Source organism: Canis lupus, chromosome 6, assembly GCF_048164855.1.
Source record: "Canis lupus baileyi chromosome 6, mCanLup2.hap1, whole genome shotgun sequence".
Classification (NCBI taxonomy): Eukaryota; Metazoa; Chordata; class Mammalia; order Carnivora; family Canidae; genus Canis; species Canis lupus.
The window spans coordinates 55,993,871-56,018,923 of NC_132843.1; the positions used below are offsets into that span (position 1 = coordinate 55,993,871).

Sequence of the window (25,053 nt, forward strand, 5' to 3'; positions counted from 1 at the left end):
TATGTATAAAGCCACTATGTTTCAGCCACTGTGCTTGGGAAAAAGGCTACCTATAGTAGTGAGCAAGAAGCCTAGGGTGTGTGTTCTTATAGAGGTTTTAATCTAGCAAGGAGGATATCCATTGAGTGCATAATTACACAAATAATTAATTACAGTTAATAGGTGCTACAAAAAAGCCTGGATGATTTAACATATTACAGAGAGATTTAACTTTGGTTTTGAAACAGCTCCTGCAAAATTCTGAGACATGAAAAAAGCATAACTAGATTGAGAAACCCAGTGTGGGGCACCTCGGTGTCTCAGTCAGTTAAGTTTCTATCTTCAGCTCAGGTCATAATCCCAGGGTCCTGGGATCGAGCCCTGGCCCTGCATGGACTCCCTGCTCAGTGGGGAGTCTGCTTCTGCCTACCACTCCCCCTTGTATGTGTACACACACACACATTCTCTTTTTTTCTCTATCAAATAAATAAATAACCAAATAAATAAATAGAAACGCAGAGAGCAAAAGGGAGGATGACACCATGAAAATATCAGATGATAACATGTAGCAATTCCTTTTTAATCTCGAATTGAGAAAGGCCTTTCTAATTGACTAACACAGAAGTCATAGAAGAAAATATTGATAGATTTGACTACCTAAAAATAAGAAAATTTTGCATGATAAAACTAACAATAACAAGACAAAGACATTGAGGAGGTGGGTGGTACCTGGCTGCCTCAGTTAATAGAGCATGCAGCTCTTGATCTCAGGGTTGTGAGTTGAAGCTCCATGTTAGATATACAGATTACTTAAAAGTAAAATATTTTTTTAAAAAGACAAAGTGGGGCAAAATATTTGCAACTGTTACAGTCAATAATCTCTTTAATACAGCAAGAGATCTTATTGGTCAATAACGTAGACCAATGATGTAACCTAAAATGGACAGTAAAAAAATTCACATTGCCTTTAAGCATATGAAATCTGCAGCAAATTAATTGTTCATAATAACTGTAACACAAAACTGTATCAAAGTTCTATTCTTCATTTCTCAGATTACAAAATTATAATCTATTAGATTACAAATATCTAGAAATTTGATTCCTCACCCTGTTGACAAGGCCATAGAGACAAGGTAATGGAGCTACATTGCTAGTATGAATATAAATCAATGCAATCTCATTGAAAGGAAATTTGGCAGTATATATCAAAATTGCACAATTTGTCCACATTCTTTGACTCAGCAGTCCAGTTTCTGGGAATTTGTACTACAAATGTACTGGAGAAAGGAGCAGTTTGAGGAGATAAGATCATGGGTTTCCTTTTATTTTTTTATTTTTTTTAGGTTTGTTTATTTATTTATTTATTTATTCATTTATTTATTTATGAGAGACACGGAGAGAGAGAGGCAGAGACATAGGCAGAGGAAGAAGCACACTCCATGCAGGGAGCCCGACGTGGGACTTGATCCCGGGTCTCTGGGATCACAACCTGGGCTGAAGGCAGGACTAAACCGCTGAGCCACGCGCAGCCTGCCCATGGGTTTCCTTTTAGATATATTCAAGACACCTATAAGATGTCTAAATAGAGATATTGAGCCAGGCCACAGTTAAAGAGTCTGTTATTTTAGAGGTTAGCCTGAGACTAAAATGTAGGAGTCATCAAAATAGTAATTAGATCATAGTAATGAAACTATGATGGCTTAATCCTTTCAAGGCCTTTTTAATCCAGAAACCGTAAAAGATTGGTTAATTTGACATAAAAATTTAAAACTTTTGTAACAAAAAAAGCAACACGAACAAAGTAAAAAATCAATGCCAATGAGATCACCGAGAGAGGAGAAAGAAGAGAAGAGCCTTAAAATTCTTCCAACATTGAAGGATGGTTAGTGAAAGAGCAACGGCAGAGGAAACGGAATAACTAGAGGAGAGAAGAGGAAAACTGGGAGTGTGAGATACTGAAATGCAACAGAAAGGATTTTATTTTTTTTTTAATGAGGAAATTATGTGTCTGTGTGCATATATTCTAGCATAGCCAGTAAGTTTCCAAAAATTAATATTAGGGCAATTGGCCATAAAAAATATTAAAAACAGGGCAACCCGGATGGCTCAGCAGTTTAGCGCTGCCTTTAGCCCAGGGTATGATCCTGGAGACCTGGGATCGAGTCAACAACAACAGCAATAGCACCATAAACTAAATATAAAAATCCATGCCAAACTCCTACATGGAGCATACTGAACAGAAAAGAAAAATAATTCCTATAAAACTCATACAAATTCAGTGAGAAAAAAACATGAAAAACACAGTAGAAAATTAGGTAAAAGGGCATGAATATGTGTAAAAAGATATTCAAATGTAAATAAACATGAAAGCTTAGCAACCCTTACACATAATTAAAGAAACATACATCAGAACAAGATACCATTGTTAACCTATCAGGTTGGAAAAACAACATTTTAACTTTATTTGAAAAAAATTCAAATTTACAAGAAATTCATATATCCCTTACCCAGATTACCAGTTGTTAACATTTTGCCACATTTGCTTTACCATTCTCTCCTTGTTAAATCAAATATTTTTCTCTGAACAATTTGAGAACATATTGTATACATCATATTCCTATATGAACTTGAACACTTCAGCATATATTTCCTAAGGCCAAGAACCTTTATTTATGAGTTTTTTACAAATTTCTCTTACAACACTTCTTATCAAATTCAGGAAATTTAACATTGATAAAAACATTATTTAATCCATAGTCCCCATTCCAGTTTCACCAACTGTCCCAGTATTGTTCTTTATAACAATTGTTTTCCAGTCCAGCTTCCAGAGCAGATGATTATACTGCATTTAATTGTCATGTTTTTTTGAATTCTGGATAATCAGGAGTAGTTCCCTCCACCTTTAAGAGCATAGGCCACTTGTCTGATGTTTCCTGATGAGTAGATTCAAGTTATACATCTTGGCAGAAGTACTACGTAAGTGATATTTCATGTTTCTCAGTGCATGATAGAAGTACATGTTATCGATTTGTCCCATTACTGATTATGTTAACTTTGATCACTTGGTTAAGTGGAGTCCCTAAAGTTTCCTATTAAGTTATTATTTTTCCTTTTGTAATTAGAACTTTTACAGAGATGCTTTGAATCCATGTAAATATCCTATTCCTTATAAAGCTTTTATTCACTTTCACGTCCATTGATTATTTCTGCCCAAATGAGTTATTACTATGATAGTTGTAAAATGAGGATTGAAAAAAAATTCCCCACTTTTCTATCAATGTTCTGCTATCAGGAAGAATTTGCCTTGTTCTGAATGATTAATGAGCATTATGGACTCCTAGACTTTTATTCTAGTTGATAGATTATAATCTTTTGTTACCACTTATTATTTTGGTGCTTTAATAGTCTGGTTTATCCTTCCTGTGCTTACTTTCACAAAATTAAGCAGATATATGTATGGTTTTTAAATTTCCATTTCTGTCCTACACAAAAGGTAGCATTCTGTTCTCTTGCACTTTGCCTTCTACTTAATTTATTCCAGAATTCATTCCATATCAGTTCATAGAGATCTTGTTCTGTCTTCACAGCTGCATTTTTCCCCTTGTGTGTACTACCACAGTTCGTTCAATTAGTTTCCTATGTTTGAGCATTTAGTGTTCAGTGTTTTGCCATTACAAATAATGCTGCAATGAATAGTCTTGTGTTTGAATATTTCAGTGTCGTTAGAGGTTTATCTTCAGGATAAATTCCTAGAAATGGGACTGCAGGGCCAATGGTTAACTGTATGTAATTTTGTTAAATATCACCAAATTTCCTTCTTTGGGGATGGAACCATTCTGACCATAATATTTGAGGGTGACTATTTCCTCATGACCTCACTAACAGAATATATTGTCAACCTTTTGAATTTTTGCCAGTCTAATAGATGAGAAATGGAATCTCAGTGTGGTTTTAATTTGCATTTATCTTAACATAAGTAAAATTGAATATCTTCCATATGTTTAGGAGGCCTTTTAAAATAATTTTTAGTATTGTTTGTGATTATCTTTTGCCCACTTTTCTATTCGATTTTATTAATCTTTTTTCTCTTCAGTGTTTTAAAGTTCTGTGTTAACAGTGATAACTTTCTGTCTGTGCTACGTGACAAACTCTGTCCCAGTTTGCATTTGCCTTTCAACTCTGCTTATGGTATTTTTGGTCATGCAAAAGTTGTTGTTTTTTTTTTTTAATATTGTCAAATGTTTAAATCTTTTACTTTATTGCATCTGGGTTTTGAGTCAGAGTTTGAAGGCTTCCCGTTTCCTCAGGTTACAATGGAATTCAACCATGTTATTTTCTAGTGTGTATATGGTCTCTCTGAATTTATCTTGTGTAGGGTATCAGATACTTACTATTATCTTTTTGGTAAATATCTATCTAGTCCCAGTACCACTTATTTAAAAGTCTCTTTTTGCCCTAATGATTTGAGATAACATCTTTATTATATACTGTATTTCTGTATGGGATGGGTTCTAGATCTTCTAGTGTAGGCCATACAGCACTACCACAATGTTTTCTACAATGTTTTAGTTATTGAGGCTTTGTAGTATATTTTAATATAGAGTAGGGTCATTAATACCCCTCCCATATAACTGTTTTTCATGTTTTCCTAACTTCATTGTATGTTTATTTTTTCCAGGTAAACTTAGTAGCAACTTATCTAGCTCTAAGAAAAAACCTTGGTGTATTTATTGAGATCATATCAATTTATAAGTGTAGAAGAGCAATCGTGGGGCACCTGGGTGGCTCGGTTGAGTGACTGACTGCCTTTGGCTCAGGTCATCATTCTGGGGTCCAGGGATCCAGCCCCACATCCGGCTCCCTGCATAGCAGGGAGCTTCTCCCTCTCCTTCCTCCTTGTGCTCTCTCTCACTATCATCTCTGTCTCTGTCTCTCTCTCTGTCTCTCTCTTAAATAAATAAATAAAATCTTAAAAAAGAAAACACTTTATGATGTTGAGTTCTATTAAGAAATGAGAGATGTCTTTCGTTTCTTCAGTTTTATATTTTATCTCTTAGGAATGTTTTATAGTTTTCTTCATTTAAGTTTTATACATTTCTTCTCAAGTTACTAAGTGTATTTTTTTTGTTGCTATTGTAAGTAGTTTTTCCCCCTTCATTACAGCTTTAAACCAATTGCCATTAGTGTGTATGAAACCTATCTCACTAAATTTTTTATTCTTTGGGTTATTTTTTGCCATTGATTCTTTATAGTTTTCTGAATATCCTGTCATGTTATCTGCATATTAATCATTTTATTTATCCTCCTCCAGTTGTTGATGCCTCTGGTTGTTTTTTCCCCTTTAGTTGCTTGGGTTAATACTTCTAGTAAAATGTTAAATAGTAATGGAAATATTGGACATACTTGCTTTGTTTCTGGAATTACTTGGAATGACTTTGGTGTTTACCCATTAACTAATATACTGTTTTTAGGATTGATGTGTGAATATTTTATCATGTCCACCAATTCCTGTTTTCTTAAATGCTTTTCATTAGGAATGGTATTGGATTTAGTCAAGGGTTTTATCAGTACTTATGGAGGTAATCATATGAATTTTCTCCTTAAACCCATTATTATGAATTACATAAGTGAGGTCCTAAAATTAAAGCATCTTTGTATTTTAGGTACACATTTTGGTCATGGTGTACTGTTAATGTGATGTTGGAATCTATTCACTAATATTTTATGTAGTCCTTTTTTTAAGATTTATTTATTTATTCATGAGAGACACAGAGCGAGGCAGAGACACAGGCAGAGGGAGAAGCAGGCTCCCTAAGGGGAGCCCGATGTGAGACTCAATCCCAGGACCCCAGGATCATGACCTGAGCCAAAGGCACATGCTCAACCACTGAGCAAACCCAGGTGCCCCTTATATAGTCTTTTTATATTGATATTGTTAAGTGATGCTAGTCTTTTCATTTTCTTGTGCTGTCTTTATCAGGTTAAATATATATACTTCATGAACATGAGTTCAAAGTTTTCCTGCATATTCTATGCTTTGAAGCAATATATATAACATTGGGATTATATCCTTTCTGAAAATTAGGTAGAATTTTTCTGTGAAACTATCTAGGCTTGGTACTTTTTTGTGAAATAGTTTAATTTTCTCTATTCTATGAAATTTCCCTTTTCTACTAGGATCAGTTTTGTTAGTATGTATTTCCCTGGATAATAAAATCTGCTTCTGCCTCTGCCCCTCCCCTTGTTCATTCTGTCTCTGAGATAAATAGTCTTTAAAAAAAAATTTTTTTTTAATTTAAAGAAAAGGAGGTTGGCAAATAAAGACAAAATCGCCCTGATATCAAAACCACAGATAGTAAAAGAAAACTACAGATAGATCTCTCTCATTAATTTAGATGAGAAAAATGCCAATAAAGTATTAGTAAGTTGATTACAATTAAAAAGCGGAATACACCATGACTAAAAGGTGTTTATACCCCACTAAAGATAATAGAGTTATATTTTATAGTTATACTTAATTTCTCATTTAAAATAATCTAACTTCTTCATACACTTTTTAAAAACAGATTTGACATTTAATTTTATCCCACTATTTTCAAATATCAAAATCTACTCTTTAAAACTAGAGATTTGGGGTGCCTGGGTCGCTCAGTCAGCTCAGGTCATGATCCCAGGGGTCCTGGGATTGAGCTCGCATTGGGCTCCCTACTCCACAGAGACCCTGCTTCTCCCTCTCCCTTAGCTATTCTCCCTGCTTGTACTCTCGCTCTCTCTACCAAATAAATTAATTAAAATCTTAAAAATAGAGGATGCCTGGGTGGCTCAGCAGTTAAGCGTCTGCCTTCAGCCCAGGGCATGATCCTGGAGTCCCGGGATCGAGTCTCACATTGGGCTTCCTGCATGGAACCTGCTTCTCCCTCTGCCTATGTCTCTGCCTCTCTCTCTCTCTCTCTCTCTCTCTCTCTATCTGTGTGTGTGTGTGTCATGAATAAATAAAATCTTTTTTAAAAATCTTAAAAATAAATAAAAATTTATTATGACTCAATCCTGGATCCCGGGATCACGCCCTGAGCCAAAGGCAGAGGCTCAACCACTAAACCACTCAGGTGTCCCCAATTCTAGACTATTTTTAGCTTCAGCTCCATTATGGAATAGAGTTTTGCCACATAACCCTGAAAGAACAGTATTGAAACAGTACATTAAATGTGATCACAGATCACAGAGTTTTTTTTCTTTATTCTTAACCTAACTTTGAACAGGTAATGGAAAGTGAAGAGTTCATGTTGCTTCCAGCCAATCAGCTCATTGATATAATATCTAGTGATGAGCTAAACGTTCGCAGTGAAGAACAGGTGTTCAATGCAGTGATGGCCTGGGTCAAATACAGTATTCAAGAAAGACGTCCTCAGTTACCCCAGGTATGATGGGACTGTTTCTCCAAGTAACTGTCTTCTTTTGTACTGGATGAAATAGTATATATTTGACTTGCAAAAAAGAAACAGTTGTCACTGCCCCTTATATTAGACTGTAAGAGAGACCATCTGTCTCCCAGGAATCAAGGAGATAGTGTTTATTTTATTTTATTTTATTTTTTTATTTTTTTAAGGAGATAGTGTTTAGAAGCATTGTAAGTGTTTATGAATTTTTGCTCCTTGGTTTACTCTATTTTGCATCAACCCTAAGTTAGGGTTATAGCACAAGTCAGAACCCAAATACTAAATGAACAAAAGAAAACAAAGCCATTATCTTAGTTTCCTTCCCAATGTGGCTTGGAAATCCCATCTCATTTTGAGGAGTACAGGGATGATACGGGCCATAAGTGATCACTAAATGAAATGTTAGTGTTCTTGTTATTATGACTGTAGTCTTTAGCAATTTAATAGGATATTCTTCAGATTATTACAGTCCAGTCATATAAACTAATTATAGAGGAGCTTATATTACTGAAAGCATTCTAAAGTGATATTAGTGTGCTTTCAATTTTCTGATTGTTCTGATTACTGAATTGTAGAGTCAATTTAGGTTTAGTATTTATGCTGTCCCTCCCTCTTTATTATTTATTAATTAAATCAAATTAATTCAGTTAGATCCCAAAGCAATTGGAAACCACAGTATGGGAGCAGGGGTTATGTATTCTCTCAAATATCTTGCAAGTGGAAGCTTGTGCCTTTAATGGTATTTATTACCTCTTAGGTACTGCAGCATGTTCGTCTGCCTTTGCTTAGTCCCAAGTTCCTGGTGGGCACCGTAGGCTCTGATCCCCTCATCAAAAGTGATGAAGAATGCAGGTATGAATGGCCCTAGGTAGGAAAAATGAACAACTAGCATTCCTGTTTTCTCCTTTTTCTCCTAATTTCCTTAGTCATATTGCTTCCTAAATATTTGTATTTCTAGTGCTGACACCAGGACAATATTTAACAGGTTTTTTCTTCTGGGTTAGGGTCAAGAGGAGGAGATGGAAGAAGAGATGACTGAACTTCCAGTATTCCATTCTGTTAGTTTTTATGTGTGGTGCTAATTGGTGTAGAAGTGACAATAAAGAGGTAGATTTCTAAGATTTTAATGCAAGTTTGAATTTGAAGAGGCAGTTCTCTGCTAATATCTGTTTTTCTTGAGATAGTTAATGCTGTTGACTCTGTCAACAAGTGTCAGGAGCACTTTTTCATTCCATCACAATGCCTGCCTAAGGAATAGGACCAGCCTTACTTTTTGAGGATGTAGACAGAGTCAAAGGATTACTCCTCAAGCATCTGTGGAAAGATTTCCACTAGAGCTTGATGGAGTAGTTTCATAATGTTTTTTGATAGAAAAGAAATTCTAAATGCTTTTATAATACAAAGAAAACACCTATTTTATTGGACTATCTCTATAATATAGGCACAGTTTAATAAATTACTTTTCCCAGTTTGATAGATTTTAAGATTTAGATTCAAATCAAGCCATATGGTATTTTTAACCATTTTTACCCCCAGCATGTTCTGTATATAAAAATGAAAGAGCAAGTCAGTACTCAGAACTCCTTAAGCTACACTGACCTTTGGGTCTCCCTTAGTGACTAAAGAAACTTGTTCTAGTATTACAAATCCCTAGAACAGAGGTAGAACATGTAGATTCATTTGCATTTCTTCTATAATCTGAAGCCTGTCCTTTTAACAAGAGATGTCAGAGGTGGTTTTAGATATTTGTCTTTTAAACTTAAAAAACAAACAAATGACATTAATTCCCTCAAACATTACAATAGCAGAAAGAAAACCATATGAATTATGAATTCTGAAAGCTGAAGAAACAGGCAAAGGTGTCCTTCCCTCATAAAACATAAATCAGATTGTACTCTTTCTAATACACAAAGTAAAAGTACTTCTAAAGTCACTTTTAAAAGAAGCCCCTTCCTGATATCCTCACCTCACCATTTACTAGCTATGGGACCTTAGGCAAGTTACTTTAACCTCTTTCTACTCTAGTTTCTTCATCTGTAAAGTAGGGATAATAATAGTACTTATTCCATAGGGTAATTGGCAAGTTAATACATATTAAACCCTCAAAACAGGAACTGACACAGAACTGTAAGTGTTCTTGTTGTTACTATTAATTTTGGTTTGGCTTGCTAAATATTCACTATACTATGCTATACTATACTATAGTACTCTTTCTAGGAACCCCTGAGCACTTAATTAAAACTGGCCATTAGGAGATCACAGTCTTTGTTTTTAATGCTGAAAAAGCTCGAAAAAGCTCTTGGTCATTAGCTTGGGATTATGGGGAGAAGATTATTGGTTTTTCTGGGTTATTTTAGGTTAAATAAACTCAGAAGGAGTCTTATCAAAGCCATATATTGGAAGTGCATTATTGGATCATGCTTGGGACTAGGTCGTGCAGGAATAAATTACTCTTTATAACATAAAAATTTAGAGAAATGAAAATATATTTTAGGAAATACTTTCAAAATTGAGAAAGAATTTGAGATTGAATTTGCACTGATCAGGCACTGAATCACTCAGAGGACTCAAGTAAGAGGAGTACACACATAAATATTTTGTGTTAGGATATTGTATTCAATAAGTATAATTACTAGGATCTTCTCAGAAAGTACCTAACTCTGGGAAATGAACTAGGGGTGGCGGAAGGGGAGAAGGGCGGGGGGTGGGGGTGACTGGGTGGCGGGCACTGAGGGGGGCACTTGACGGGATGAGCACTGGGTGTTATTCTGTATGTTGGCAAATTGAACACCAATAAAAAATAAATTTATTATTAAAAAAAAAGAAAGTACCTTATAATAGAAAAAAAAATTGTTCATCCTCAGTAGACTTGTGAGTAAACCATTTCATACAGTACCAGATAATTAATATCAAATGAAAGTACAGTGTTTCTTTTTAGCAGTCCAATTTTTGACCTAGTTTTAATGTTTAACTCACCTAACAAATATCTAGGGCCAGGGCTGATGTGCTGCTTTGCTAGTATCCTGCAGAATCTAGTAAAATTCATTAGAAAGCAATAACTATGGAGATTGGTAATTGAGTTATAAGTTTTACTTTTCCCATACATTACTGTTGGCCCCGAGCCTATTGAGTTTTAGGCTAAATTTTACACTAAGATAGCAAGTCTTGGTGGAAATACCAATCAATTTACAACTTGTAATGTGACTGGCATCAGTTCTCTCATGTTTGTGACTTTTTAATATTAGCTGGCATTCATGATTTGTTTTGATTTATGCTTGCTCCCCTTTGCCAACTTACATATTCCTAAACCATATTGGGATTTGACTAACAATGTTATTTAGACATTTGGAATAAAGACAAGGTTTTCTCCACAGAGACTTGGTAGATGAAGCTAAAAACTATCTCCTATTGCCTCAAGAACGACCACTAATGCAGGGACCAAGGACAAGACCACGGAAACCTATCCGATGTGGAGAAGTACTCTTTGCAGGTTTGAGTCTGAATATACTGTGACTAAATTGAATATTTTCCCACGTGTTATATTATCACGTGTTATATTATCATTTGAGTTGTGCTTTGGACAACTATGATAGCCATCATCATAAGAAACACATAAGTTACCTTTTAGCTTGACTCTTAACTCATGACCCAGCACTGGTATTCTCTGAGAGTGCTCTATTTTTATATAAGGCTAAAAATGTCATGCAGTGGATGTTTTGCTAAAATGAGTCATGCACATTAATTTATATACCAGTGTGCAAGGCACCGCATAATTGACCTAGAACTGTCAAAAAACATTATCTTACATTAAACAGTTACATGTTTTCCTAGCTCTGCTCAGCTAGATTGAGCTCAAGACAATCTGCTCTATCATTTTGCTCCCACTCTCTGCCCCTAAATCTCTGAGAACTTTCAGCCTCAGATGTTTCCTTTCCATCCATGTAAATTCAGCTCCCTTGCTCATCTGAACAACTTTCTCACTGTTTAGTCAAACTACTTCTTACTAGTTCTGTCTTAGTCCATTTGGGCTACTTTAACAGAAAACCAGACTGAGTAGTTATGAACAACATAAATTTATATCTCAGAGTTCTGGAAGCTGGGAAGTCCAAGATCGAGTCACCAGCAGATTCTTTTTGGTGAGAGCCCACCTGCTTCTGCAAAGAGGCTTGCCACCTTATTTTATTGCTGTGTCTTTACACAGTGGTAGAGGCAGGGGAACTTTCTGAGGTCTCCTTCATGAAAGCTCTGCCCTCATGACCTAAGTACCTCACAAGGCCCCACCTCCCAATACCATCACATTGGGAACTAGATTTCAACTTATAGATTTTAGTGGAGCATACAAACATTCAATCTGTAGCAAGTTCTTTGAGTTTTTTTTCTAATTCTGATGCATGGAGCTAACCAGGACTTATTATATAGTATTTGTATTTAAGTTCCCGACTTTACAAATTCTATGGCTTCTTAGATGTAGGCATGTTTGGATTTTTTTCGTTCCATTTTAATACGTAAAGTGTTTTATTCCTTTTTATCGGACAATTTCGTGCAATCTCTGGGGCATAGTATCCTTTTCTGTCAGCCTAACCACTGCCTATCTTTTTCTTTCCAATGTAACTTTCTCTTGGCATGTAGAAATATATTTTCCCCTATATTTTTAGAAGAAGGGGTTCCTTGGTGACTCAGTGGGTTGAGCATCTGACTCTTGGTTTCATCTTAGGTCATAAATCTCAGGGTCTTGAGCTCTGTGTTAGGCATGCACTGAGCACAGAGTTGGCTTGAGATTCTCTCTTTTCCTGTCCCTCAGCTCCCCACCCCTGTTCTCTCACTCTTTCTCTCTAAAATAAGTAAATAATCTTTTTTAAAAAAAGAAAAGTTTGATGATTTGTTTTGAATTCTCACTTTTTAAATTTTTTCATCTAAATTTCTTCATGTAGAGGACTGTAGCATTTTTTTTAAGGATGTATTGAGAGAGAGAGAGGGAGAGAGAGAGAGAGAGAAAGAGTGCACAAGAGCAGGGGGAGGAGCAGAGGGAGAGGGAGAGGGAGAAAGAGAATCCCAAGCAGACTCTCTGCTGAGTCTGGAGCCTGACATGGGGTTTGATCCCGTGACTCATGAGATCATGACTTCAACTGAAATCACAAGTTGGATACCTAACTAACTGAGCCACCTAGGTGCCCCCACTTTTTTAAAGATTTATTTATTTGAGAGAGAGAGTAGTAGTATTTCTTTAAGAAGAAAATCGATGCCAAGTTTTTTCTCTCCAGTCCTCATGAGGCTTTTTTCTTCTCTTTTGAAGGAATTTCTTCATTCTTGTTTTAAATTTCAAACTTAATTATTAATTTACTAGGCACGGATTTCTCCCATACTCCCAGTGTCCAGATGCCTCTATTGTTATTAATAGATTTAGCATATGTATTACCATTCTTATTCCTATGACTTTCATTCCTATGTATTCATGCACAGGTACATAGTCACCTGTTTATGTGGTTTACACCAACACTTTTGTATGCTCACACTTAAATCTGCATTCTTGCCCCCACATACTAGTCTTAGAGTTTCTCTTTCCAAATTTTGATATTTTATTTCATTTAAAAAAATATTTTAAGTAGGCCTCACACCCAGCATAGGGCTTAAACTCAGAACCCTGCAATCAAAAGTTACATGCTCTACCCGACTGAGCCAGTCAGGCACCCCCTCTCTTTTCAATTTTGCAAGTCAATTGTCTGTTTTTAAAATTAGAACACTGCAAGATCTAATTATTTGGTACCTATGGCTTCATGATGTTGTGTTGGTTTTAAGAATTGTAATAGTTTGGTCATCTTTGTGGAATTATGTCCATTATTAGGAAGATCTATTAACTGTTTTATTTGGCTGACTGTTAGTTTTAGTGCCTGGAGTAGGGATGACAGTATAGTACTGTTTCATCATCTTCAGAACATTCTGGTGATGCTTAAGAGCTATATTAAGAGGAGAAGGAAACAGTAACTCAGAAAAATGAAACAGAAACAACCCCCCTATGATCAAAAGCTAGAGACTAAGCCAAAAAGGTATATGGAAGTATACTTTGTGTTCAGGGTCTTCTCCAGACTCAATGGGGATACCAATCCAGTGGAATTGGACAGGCATATCTTTGGGAATGCTGAGAGACATTAATACAGCTCCCTTATATATAAATTTAAACTTAACCTCACATGAGTTATGCAACAACTGCCATCCTTAGCCTGCTGGTTTCTACCATATTTTTCCAATGTGACCTGATTATAAATTGCCAGGGGGGCATATTTCCAGTATATAACAATCTTCATGAAAATTTCATTTGCCTCTTTAATTAAATCATGATATTGAGTACCTAGCTGACTCAGTCAGTAAAGCATGTAACTCTTGATCTCAGGGTCATGAGTCCAAGCCCCAGGTTGGATATAGAGAAAAAAGAACACGTTTTGAGGCACCTGGCTGATGACTCTTGGTCTTAGGATTGTAGATTTAAACCCCATGTTGAGTGTAGAGATTACATAAAAATAAAATCTTAAAAAAAATTCATCGTATTAATAAAACCATACTTTGCCTTCTTTAGAAGTCAGCTAAATTGGATCAATTTTATGATTTCAAATTCCTGCTAATGATCACATAATTTCATATTGCTGATCAAGTCTCTGATTCCTTGGCAATATTGTTAAGTACTTAAAGGCAAGGACTATTTCTAATTTTTCTTTGTGGTTTCCAGATTGTTTAGCAATCTTATCAGAATAGGCACTCAATAAAATTAATTACTTTCTGTTGATCCTGAGTAATACTAGTGAGAAATGAGCATCAACCCACCATGATTGATGGAAAAAGAAAATTGGAAAGCACTTGCCAGTAGCAATAATGGATCATTAATGTCACTTTGCTTATGAAGAATAGCCTGTTTTTAAATAACACCTTTGAGTGACCTGGGTGGTTTAGTTGGCTAAGTGTCAGACTTCAGTTTAGGTCAGGATCTCGGGGTTCTGGGATTGGGCCCCACCATCAAGTCCTCAGTTGGCAGGCAGTCTGCTTGTCCCTCTCCCTTTGCCCCTTCCGCTGCTAGTGCACTCTCTCTGTCTCTCTCAAATGGATAAATCTTTTAAAATAAATAAATAACACCTTTTTTTTCTGATTATATATATGCAGTATAGAAATTTTTATTTACAGCAGGGCCTGGGTGGTTCACTTAGTTGGGCGCCTGACTCTTGATTTTGGCTCAGGTCATGATATTATGATCATAAGATTGAGCCTACCATGGGGCTTCATGCTAGGGTCAGAGCCTGATGGGATTCTCTCTCCTCCCTTCCCTCTGCCCAGCGTGTGTGTACACTCACTCGCTCTCTCTCTCAAATAAATAAGAAATTTTTATTAACAAAAATATAAAGAAAAAAAGTTAAATTATCTGCCATTATTTTTACACTGTGAAGCTTTTCGTTTTCATTTGTGGAGAAAAGCCATTGGATCTTTTCCTTTACAACTAATACAACAAGGTATTACAACCTTACAACAAGGTATTAGTTTTCCCTGCTTTTTCTGTCTTTTTATGTTTTGCAGATCTGAATATCATTCTTGAGTGATACTGTTCATTGACATTTTAGATCTTGACCTCTCTGTCTCTACTTCAGTAAAACTTAATCCTCAGTTTCCTTTGGTTTTTTATTGTTTTCATTATCTTTGGAATGCCAAATTACCAATTCTCACTTAACTTTGGGAAATTGAGCCTTCCTTACTTCATCACTCTGTTGAAATAAACCCTGGAAACCTAAGATCAAATCTATAATCTTAGTAATTTTTTCCCAGGAGTGTTTTACTTTTCTTGGTATCTTTTGTTTTCCATTAGGCTCCTGATACTTACCATTTTGTATTTCTGTTTTGGTTTTGTTTAAGGTTTTTTAAGTTTTCACAGTTCAGCAATCCTTATTCCAGATACTTTCTAAAAGTTGCCTCTTTAAGGTAATATTTTTTGACCAAATCTGTCTTTGATTTCTTTCCCTGCTTTGGTAATCAACAATTTATTTCCTATATCTATGAGTTTGTTTCTGTTTTGTTTTTTAGATTGCACATGTGTGAAATTGTATGCTATTTGTCTTTCTTTGAATGACTTATTTCATCTAGTTGGATCCCTCTAGATCCAATTGTGTTGTCACAAATGGCAAGATTTCCTTTTTTTTTATTGCTGAGTAATATTCATATCCATTCATTTATCAGTAGACACTTGGGTTGCTTTTATAATTTGGCTCTTATAAATAATGTCACATTGAACATAGGGGTTCATAGATCTCTTTGAGGTGTTTTCATTTTCTTTGGATAAATGTCCAGAAGTGGGATTACTAGATTGTATGGTAGTTCTATTTTTTTAATTTTTTGAGGAACCTCTATAGTGTTTTCCAGAGTGGCTTCACCAGTTTGCATTTCCACCCACAGTGTATGAGGATTCTGTTTTCTCCACATCCTCAGCAATACCTGTTATTTTTTAAAATATTTTATTATTTATTCATGAGAGACACAGAAAGAGAGAGAGGCAGAGACACAGGCAGAGGGAGAAGGAGGCTCCATGCAAGAAGCCCGATGTGGGACTTGATCCGGCACTCCAGGATCACGCCCTGGGCCGAAGGCAGTGCTAAACCACTGAGCCACCCAGGGATCCCTCAACACTTATTTTTTGTCGGGTTTTAATTCTTTCAGCTTTCAATAACAAATTATATTTATGTAGTATTCTTTAGAAAATTTCATGCATGTATTATTTTTCTTTTAAATTTTTATTCCTTATTTTATAAATAAGGTATTTTAAAAGATATTCCCAAGATCACATCGCTTAGTAGATGTAACAGTCAAACCCCAGTTTTCTAACTAAATTCAGTGTTCTATCCATTAAATGCCACATTACTTTTCAGTCTGATTTAAATTGGTGTCCTTCCTCCTCTGTAAAGTGGACCTAATACTAACTTATTTAGAAAATTAAAGATTATAGCAACCCCAGTGGAATAAGTAAATGTTGTAACTTATATTTTGACCTACTTCTAGAGATATTTGGTAAGTCCAAGCATTAGGTCACAATTTAAAATTTTGCTGTGAAATAAATAAATAAATAAAATAAAATTTTGCTGTGATGATACATTCTATGCTTTAGAACAGTATTCTCCTGATCAGTTCTATTACTTCCCCAGTTGGTGGCTGGTGCAGTGGAGATGCCATTTCTAGTGTTGAACGATATGATCCACAGACCAATGAATGGCGAATGGTAGCTTCAATGAGCAAAAGGCGATGTGGAGTTGGGGTCAGTGTTCTTGATGACCTGCTATATGCAGTAGGAGGCCATGATGGATCCTCTTACCTCAATAGTGTTGAAAGGTAAGTAAGGTCAATTTGAAATTTTTTTCCATTTGAGATGTTAACTAAGAAACAAATGTGATTTGCTGCTTTAGTGTTGCATCTGTGGCACTAGTTGGCAGCCTTGACCACTTAACATGACATGCAAGTCCTTCATAATGTAACCTCCACCTATTTTTGCAGTCTCCTCCAGCCACACCACTGTTGCCTAATGCTACTCCAGACCCACCAAATTGCCTGTAGTTATTCCTCTTTGTCTACCCATATGCATGCTGTTATTTCTTCCCTGGAATATCTCAAGACTCAAATGTTACTTCTTATATAAAGCCTTCTGACACTATACAATTAGTTACTCATTCCTCTGCCTTTTTATAAGTATTTTGAACATCTGATTGGCTATCATTGTTAAAATGTCTTTTCCCACATCTATCATAGTGCCTGGCACACTGGAATCCTACAATAATTGATTTTTAATAACTTGTAGTTTCTTGCTTTCATATACCCTTTTTCATTCAACTGTGTTGATTTACAGTGATTCTTGGTATTTCCTAAACATATCTATGACATCCTGCAGCATGGAGAGATCTAGAGGTATAGATTATATAGCTGAAAAATAAAACAGGGGGATCCACTCCATAGAAGTCAAAGAAAAAAAACCACACACTTAAAAATAAATTGAGCTAGAGATGCCCAGGTGGCTCAGTTGGTAGAGCATGCAACTCTTGATGTCAGATTTGTAACTTCAAACCCCACATTGGGCATTAGAGCCTACTTAAAAAAAATTAAAAACATAAAAATGATTAAAATAAATTGAGAAAAAGAAATAAGAATGGAAATGATTAAATATTTACAGCTTTATAACAGGGAAGCCCAAGTATATCAAAATGTGTGGATACTAAGGTAGTATCCAAGGGAAAATTTATAGTGCATTATAATTTAGTATGCATTCATTTGAAAATAAGACAGATGAGAAAATAAATCATGCTTTTAAATCATGAAGTTATAAAAAGAGCAACAAAACCCAATAAAATAGAAAGCAATTAAGTAGAAAAAAGGAAAAAGCTAATGAAATTGAAAGCAAATAAAACTGATAGAATTACAAAAAGAGCAGTTTGATAGTTTTTTTATTTTTAAATTGAAAATGACTCTATTCTCTGTCCCTTGATTCTGCTTCTCATTATCTATTTGAACAAGGAGAAATATACAAAGGTAATCACTGTTTATAATAGCAAAATGTCAGACATAATGTCAGGATACATCAATAGGGATATGTAATGGCACACACAATAATGAAATGCTGGAAAAATCTAGAGCGTTATCTGTAAGTGTGGATGGATCTCAGAAGTATGTTGAGTGAAAAAGCAATGCCTACTATCTGGTATTATTTATGTAAAGAAAACATGCTTGCATATAAATATACCTATTTACAAGTATTTTACTGAAAAGTCTTGGGACGCTTGGGTGTCTCAGTGGTTGGGTGTCTGCCTTCATCTCAGGTCATGATCCTGGATTTCAGGCATTGAGTGCCGCATCAGGCTCCCCACAGGGAGCCTGTTTCTTCCTCTGCCTATGTCTCTGCCTCTCTGGGTTTCTCATGAATAAATAAATAAGTGAGTAAGTAAGTATTTTAGTGAAAAGTCTTAAAAGGCATACACCAAGTCCAAAATAGGAAGAGACCAGAAATGGGTGGAACTCAAAGAGGAAATTTAGCTTTATCTATAACATTCTGAAAAAAAATTTTTAAAGAAAATATATCCATATGTAATTTATATAAGTAAAAATTGTTTAAAAAAATAAAACCTAAATTAGCTTTTCATATCCTTTAGTTGTTAATCAGCCCATATTTAGAGGAAAGAATATAGAATATGTAAACAGAGCCAAACTTTCTTTGTGCAATACAAACTCTGCTCTTAATGTGTTTTCTGTAGGTATGACCCCAAAACAAACCAATGGAGCAGTGATGTGGCTCCTACAAGCACCTGCAGGACAAGTGTTGGTGTGGCAGTACTCGGAGGTTTTCTCTATGCTGTGGGTGGTCAGGATGGTGTGTCCTGCCTCAACATTGTTGAAAGGTGATTTTTTTCAAGTCATTTTCAATTTTTAAAAGAATATAAAGGATATTTACCCAAAGGAGTACCTATACCCCAATGTTTATAGCAGCAATGTCCACAATAGCCAAAATATGGAAAGAGCTCAGATGTCCAATGATAGATGAATGGATAAAGAAGATGTGGTATGTATACACAATAGAATATTACTCAACGACAAAAAAAAAAAAAGAAGAAGAAATCTTACCATTTGTAATGACATAGATGGAACTAGAGGGTATTATGCTAAAGGAAATAAGTTAATCACAGAAAGAGAATTATCATTTGATTTCATTCACATGTGGAACTTAAGAAACAAAACAGGATCATAGAGGAAGGAAGAGGAAAATAAAACAATGTAACCAAAGAGGTAGACAAACTACAAGAGACTCTTAACTATAGGAAACAAACTGGGTTGCTGGAGGGGAGGTACGTAGAGGGATGGGGACTGGGTAATGGGCATTAAGGAGGGTATATGATGTAATGAGCACTAGGTGTTACATCCAACTGATGAATCACTAAACTTTACCTCTGAAACTAATAAAATGAATGAAGGAATATAAAGGGTTCTTTAAAGGAAACCATTTAGGACACCAAGGTATCCACCGTTCAGTGGATATCCCATGGGCTTTAGGGGAAAAGTTTTCAGTTGATCTTAAGGGTCTAGGACAATGAAAGATAACCTGATTTTTCAAACTATTTTTTATACTGACGGAGCCTCACATTGAAGAGTTGGAATCATATTCTAAATTATATTCTGGGGCAGCCCTGGTGGCTCAGCGGTTTAGCACCGCCTTCAGCCCAGGGCCTGAACCTGGAGACCTAGGATCGAGTCCCACATCAGGCTCCCTGTATGGAGCTTGCTTCTCCCTCTGCCTGTGTCTCTGCCTCTCTCTCTCTCTCATGAATAAATAAATAAAATCTTAAAAAATAAAATAAAATAAATTATATTCTGTATATGATATCAAGCATACCACTGCTGAAATATGTTCTAATTTTTTCCCCAATACGTGGAGTGTACTTAATATATGGATGCCCAGACTTCCTCAAAAAAAAAAAAAAATGATTCAAGTAATAATCTAGCATATCTTATAAAGATAGCATAATAATAGTCTAGCATATCTTATAAAGACCCCCAAAGTATTTTGTATATGGATTCTCATTCTTGAAGTGTACTTAGGGAACTCTGGGTTGGCTATGAAGTTTAATTTATGCTTTTACATATCAGTTAACTAGTGAAATAGATTCTATTCTTAATTTCTTGCTCCATCAGTTTTTTGTCATTCTGTCCTAGAGATTAGATTTTGGAGTCTCATGGGTTAACGATTACTAGCAAAAATGTACTGTATTTCATCCTCACTTCTTAAAAACAAATGCTTCATGTCTCTGGAATTTTTCAAATAGCATTTACTAGTTGGGTTACCATGTTTAAATTGAAGAGGTTAACTGTCTTAAATAGAGATAAAGTTGTAGGTAACTCTTGAAATCTTCCTTTTTATTTTTCTATTAAGAAATTTAATTCCCCACTTTGAAAATTCTATGCAAGAGGCTTCTGGGAAGATAGCAAAAACAGCACAATTCTTTAATCTCTCTAAATTCCCACATAAAAACAGAGCAGTAGGGGCACCTGGGTGGCTCAGAGGTTGAACGTCTACCTTTGGTTCAGGTCGTGATCCCAGGATCCAGGGATCAACTCCCAGATCAGGCTCCCTGCAGAGAGCCTGCCTCTCCCTCTGCCTATGTCTCTGCCTCTGTCTCTCATGAATAAATAAAATCTTTATATAAAAAAAAAACAATAAACAGCAAAGCTAAAAAGCTGTGGATGAGTTATGGAGCTTGTTTGGATGACAGTATGAATGTACCTAACACTACTGAACTGTACACTTAAAAATGGTTACAGTGAAAAATTTAATGTCAGTTGGTGGTACATCTTACCACAACTTTAAAAAACCCCTATGGAAAGATATGTAGGTTGGAAAAAAAATAAAATAAAAATCCCTATAGACAATTTAAAATATAACTAGGGAAGAGGTATTCCCATAAACACCAAAACATCAATGGGCAAGGGCAAAGACAAAGTACCAAAAGCCACAAGACCTGTATGATATTACTGTCTATGCAGGAGAAAATACAGAGAAGCACTTGAAAGTTTGACAGATCTAAGAACAGAAGAACTCCAAAATAGACAGTATATATTTACTAGAAAGAGTGAAGGTGAAAATTTATGACCAACAACTGGAACTAAGGAGTTTTGCTCAATCCCAATATAGAGTAAGTGCAAGAGACCTGTAATAAGATCTGAAGGACTTAGAAGAGGGTTACTCAACGTCAGCACTATTGCCATTTTAGGCCAGATAATTCTTTGTTGTGGGGGGCTGTCCTGTGCATTGTCAGATATTTAACAGCATCCTTGGCCTCTACTCCTTAGTTTCCAGTAGCACACACCTGGTTGTGACACCAGAAGTCTCTAGACATTGCCACATATCTCAAGGTAGGGGAGAGGAGTGTTGCAAAGCCACTATAGTTGAGAACCAGCTGGGCTAGAGCTATCTAGTTGCTAGGAACCCTCAGAACTGACCAGCAGGATGACCCTCCAGAACAGGGCCCACATTTCTGGATGCAGGATCAAAACTGAGCAGGACAAGATTAACATACAAGAAGGGAAGGCCAAGATAAAAAGGAGGACCAGTGAATAAAGCCAATAAATCTCAAGAGGCAAACCACTATACTTCTTTAACACTATATGAAAAAACTAGAAAGAGTTCCGTGAAGTTAGAAAAATAACCATGAACCACTCCTGAGGAAAGCTCATTTCATGTAAAAAATGAACAACAAATAGCAACGTTTTGAGGTTAGATCCAATACAGAGTTAATAGATGAAGAGAGAATAAGCAGCACAATAACATCTCTATAGACAATAAAAGCACAGCAGAAAGACATACCCGTGGAACAGAACAAAGCTATAATCAACTATTTCACGTTAGGAAAATGATGCAAGGTATGAAAACACTACATACGTCTGAATTTGAAAAACCCAGATATAAAATGACAAAACCTCAGAAAAATATTGGAAATAAAAGGAAAAATCACTTCAGAATAAACATAAAACTAGAACAATAAGACAGATAATGCCAGAAGACAAATAGAAAGTGAAAGAAGAAATGTTTTATTTATTTTTTTAATATTTTTTTTTAATTTTTATTTATTTGTGATAGTCACAGAGAGAGAGAGAGAGAGAGAGAATGAGGCAGAGACACAGGCAGAGGGAGAAGCAGGCTCCATGCACCGGGAGCCCGACGTGGGATTCGATCCCGGGTCTCCAGGATTGCTCCCTGGGCCAAAGGCAGGCGCCAAACCGCTGCGCCACCCAGGGATCCCAGAAGAAATGTTTTAAAGTCAAAAAAATAAAAAAAGAAATAAAAAGGATATGAGAGAAAAAAAAAAGGATATGAGATAACCACAAATATTGAAGATAAGTAAAAAATCCAATATACAGATAATAGGAGTCCACAAGGAAAAAACCAAAGCAAAAGAATGGAGCAAAGGAACAAGTGCTAAGAACTATAATTCAAAATTATTTTCCTGTTCTAATAAAAAAAACAAATTGTTTTTTGAAAGAATACACTATATTCTCTGAATACTGACCCAGAACAATTAGCACCAGGGTATATTCTAATAAAATTACTGGACCTTGGGGTAGACCAGGTGGCTCAGCGGTTTAGCGCCACCTTCAGCCCAGGGTGTGATCCTGGGGTCTCGGGATCGGGTCCCACCTCGGGCTCCCTGCCTGGAGCCTGCTTCTTCCTCTGCCTGTGTCCCCGCATCTCTCTCTCTCTCTGTGTGTGTCTCTCATGAATAAATAAATTTTTAAAAATCTTTAAAAAAAATTACTGGACCTTGAAGAAAAAGGAAACAAATTCTTTAGTCAATCAACAAAAAAATACATGTTATTTATACGGGAAAGGAATTTAGATTATCATCATACTTTTTTGAAAGCAAGATTTTATACTATAAGAAAATGGAATAACATTTAAGATATCCAAAGAAAATATAAAATAGGGCAGCCTGGGTGGCTCAGCGGTTTAGTGCCGCCTTCCACCCAGGGCATGATCCTGGAGGCCCGGGATTGAGTCCCACATTGGGCTCCCTGCGAGGAGTCTGCTTCTCCCTCTGCCTTTGTCTCTGCCTCTCTCTGTGTGTGTGTGTGTCTCTCTCTCTCTTTCTCTGTGTGTGTGTGTGTGTGTTTCTTATAAATAAATGAATAAAACCTTTAAAAAAAGAAAAGATAAGGATTTTATATCTAGAGAAACTGACTCTGAGGTATCAAGGGCACAAATAGTTAATATGTAAGAAATCAGGCAACATTGTTCCCATGAGTCCTTACTGAGTAATTTACTACAGAATAAGCTTCAGACAAAATTACCCCAGAGACATTGATGGAGAGTGAGTGTGAAACATAGTCAATCAGAGAACTCTGAGTAGATAAGGGTTAAAAGAGAGAGTAGCATGCACTGGCTATATGCTCATTCAGTGCAGCTGTAGTACAAACATTTTCAAAAGTGGGAGGAGAATGGGAAGAGATATGCAAAAAAGAATTTTAATTGTCCTCAGGGATATCAAAGTGATAGTATTGCTAATCTAAGACTGCTATGTATAATGTGGAATAAAGGAGATATGGGTATGGGTTATTCCAATTCTGTCCTCTCCTGTGTTCTTGAAAATTAGGGTTCTTGACATGGAAGAATATGAATGTAAAATAGAAGAAGTTAAGTAAAAGAACTTATAGTCCTGATTTTCCATTTGAATTAAGTTCCTCATTAAAAAAATTATACTCTAGTTCTGTCAACTGAAGAGGCCTGGAAATAATGACCAAATAGTGGCAGTGAACAGCTCCATTCCTAAATTGTATCTTGAAGTTCTATTTCCCAAAAAGAAACTAGGGCTTCTTGGAGAAATGTCTTTTTCCAGATTTAGGACAGGAAATATACAGATAAGCCTGGGCTAGCTTGTCATACCGGATGGCAAGCAACCTGTCAAAGACTAGGAGATGTCAAAAAAACTCAAGGAAAAACTTGAAGATGTTCCCAGTTGACCAAAGATGGGACAATTTTAACTTTAAAAGAAGTAATAATTGTGACTGATTAAAATCCAATAAATATATTTAAATCTGTGAGTTCCTATTGACCCTAAAACAAAAAACAAACAAAAAAACTACTTAGTTGCCTTTAGAAGATCACAGAGAATGAATCATCTTGAATACTAGTATTTAAAGTGAAAGAAGCACACATATACCCAAATTTCTTGTATGAACTGTATCACATATGAATTGGGTACAAAATAGTCAATAAAATAATTGTTTCTTTTTTTTTAAGATTTATTTATTAGCGTGGGGGGAGGGGAGCAGAGGAAGAGAGAGAATCCTAAATCAAACTCCACCAAGCACAGAGCCCAATGTAGGGCTCAAACCCAGGACCCTGAGATCATGACCTGAGCCAAAATCAAGAGCCAGCCGCTCAACCAACAGAGCAACCCAGGGACCCTGAGGATTGTTTCTTTATAAAAATCTCCCAATAAAAGAAAATAAATGATTGAATATAACCATTTTGCAACACTCAGTAAATAAATGGACCTAGCAGTTAGCAGCTGCTAACACACACCTTCTGTAGTTTTGCCAAAGGGACCAAATGTGGTCTGATCAAACTTCTGGATCCAGCTGCCAGTTTGTGGAACATACAGAGAATAGACCAGTGTGTTGGACTGTGAGTGTCTAGTCAATCAAATCCATGTTGTGGGGGAATTGCAGGTCAAATGCCCCAGATTCTAAGAGATGAATTTTGGGGGTACAAAGAAAAAGGGGAAATGGAGGAAAACCTGTAGATAAAAGAGACTTGAAAAATTTATAATGAACAAGTGTCTGGGATGCACACGTGGGTAGAAAAAACGATGAAGAGGGATCCCTGGGTGGCTCAGCAGTTTAGCACCTGCCTTTGGCCCAGGGCGTGATCCTGGAGTCTCTGGATCGAGTCCCACATCAGGCTCCCTGCATGGAGCCTCTTCTTCCTCTGCCTATGTCTCTATGTCTCTCATGAGTAAATAAATAAAATAATTAAAAAAAAAAAAAAAGATGCCTAGGTGGCTCAGTGGTTGATCATCTGCCTTTGGCTCAGGGCATGATCCCAATCTCAGGATTGGGTCCCACATCAGGCTCCTTGTGAAGA

General features: G+C 36.1%; 1 protein-coding gene across 1 annotated transcript in view; it reads left to right on the forward strand.

Annotated features, from left to right (window-relative positions):
* The window catches only part of KLHL20 (kelch like family member 20), a 54,706-nt gene that overhangs the window by 18,653 nt on the left and 11,000 nt on the right, over window positions 1–25,053 (forward strand). The window contains exons 4-8 of the mRNA XM_072830675.1: window positions 7,239–7,397; window positions 8,173–8,267; window positions 10,790–10,905; window positions 16,586–16,769; window positions 18,677–18,820. Of these exons, the coding sequence (XP_072686776.1) occupies window positions 7,239–7,397; window positions 8,173–8,267; window positions 10,790–10,905; window positions 16,586–16,769; window positions 18,677–18,820 (698 nt within the window). The remainder of the gene's footprint in view (window positions 1–7,238; window positions 7,398–8,172; window positions 8,268–10,789; window positions 10,906–16,585; window positions 16,770–18,676; window positions 18,821–25,053) is intronic.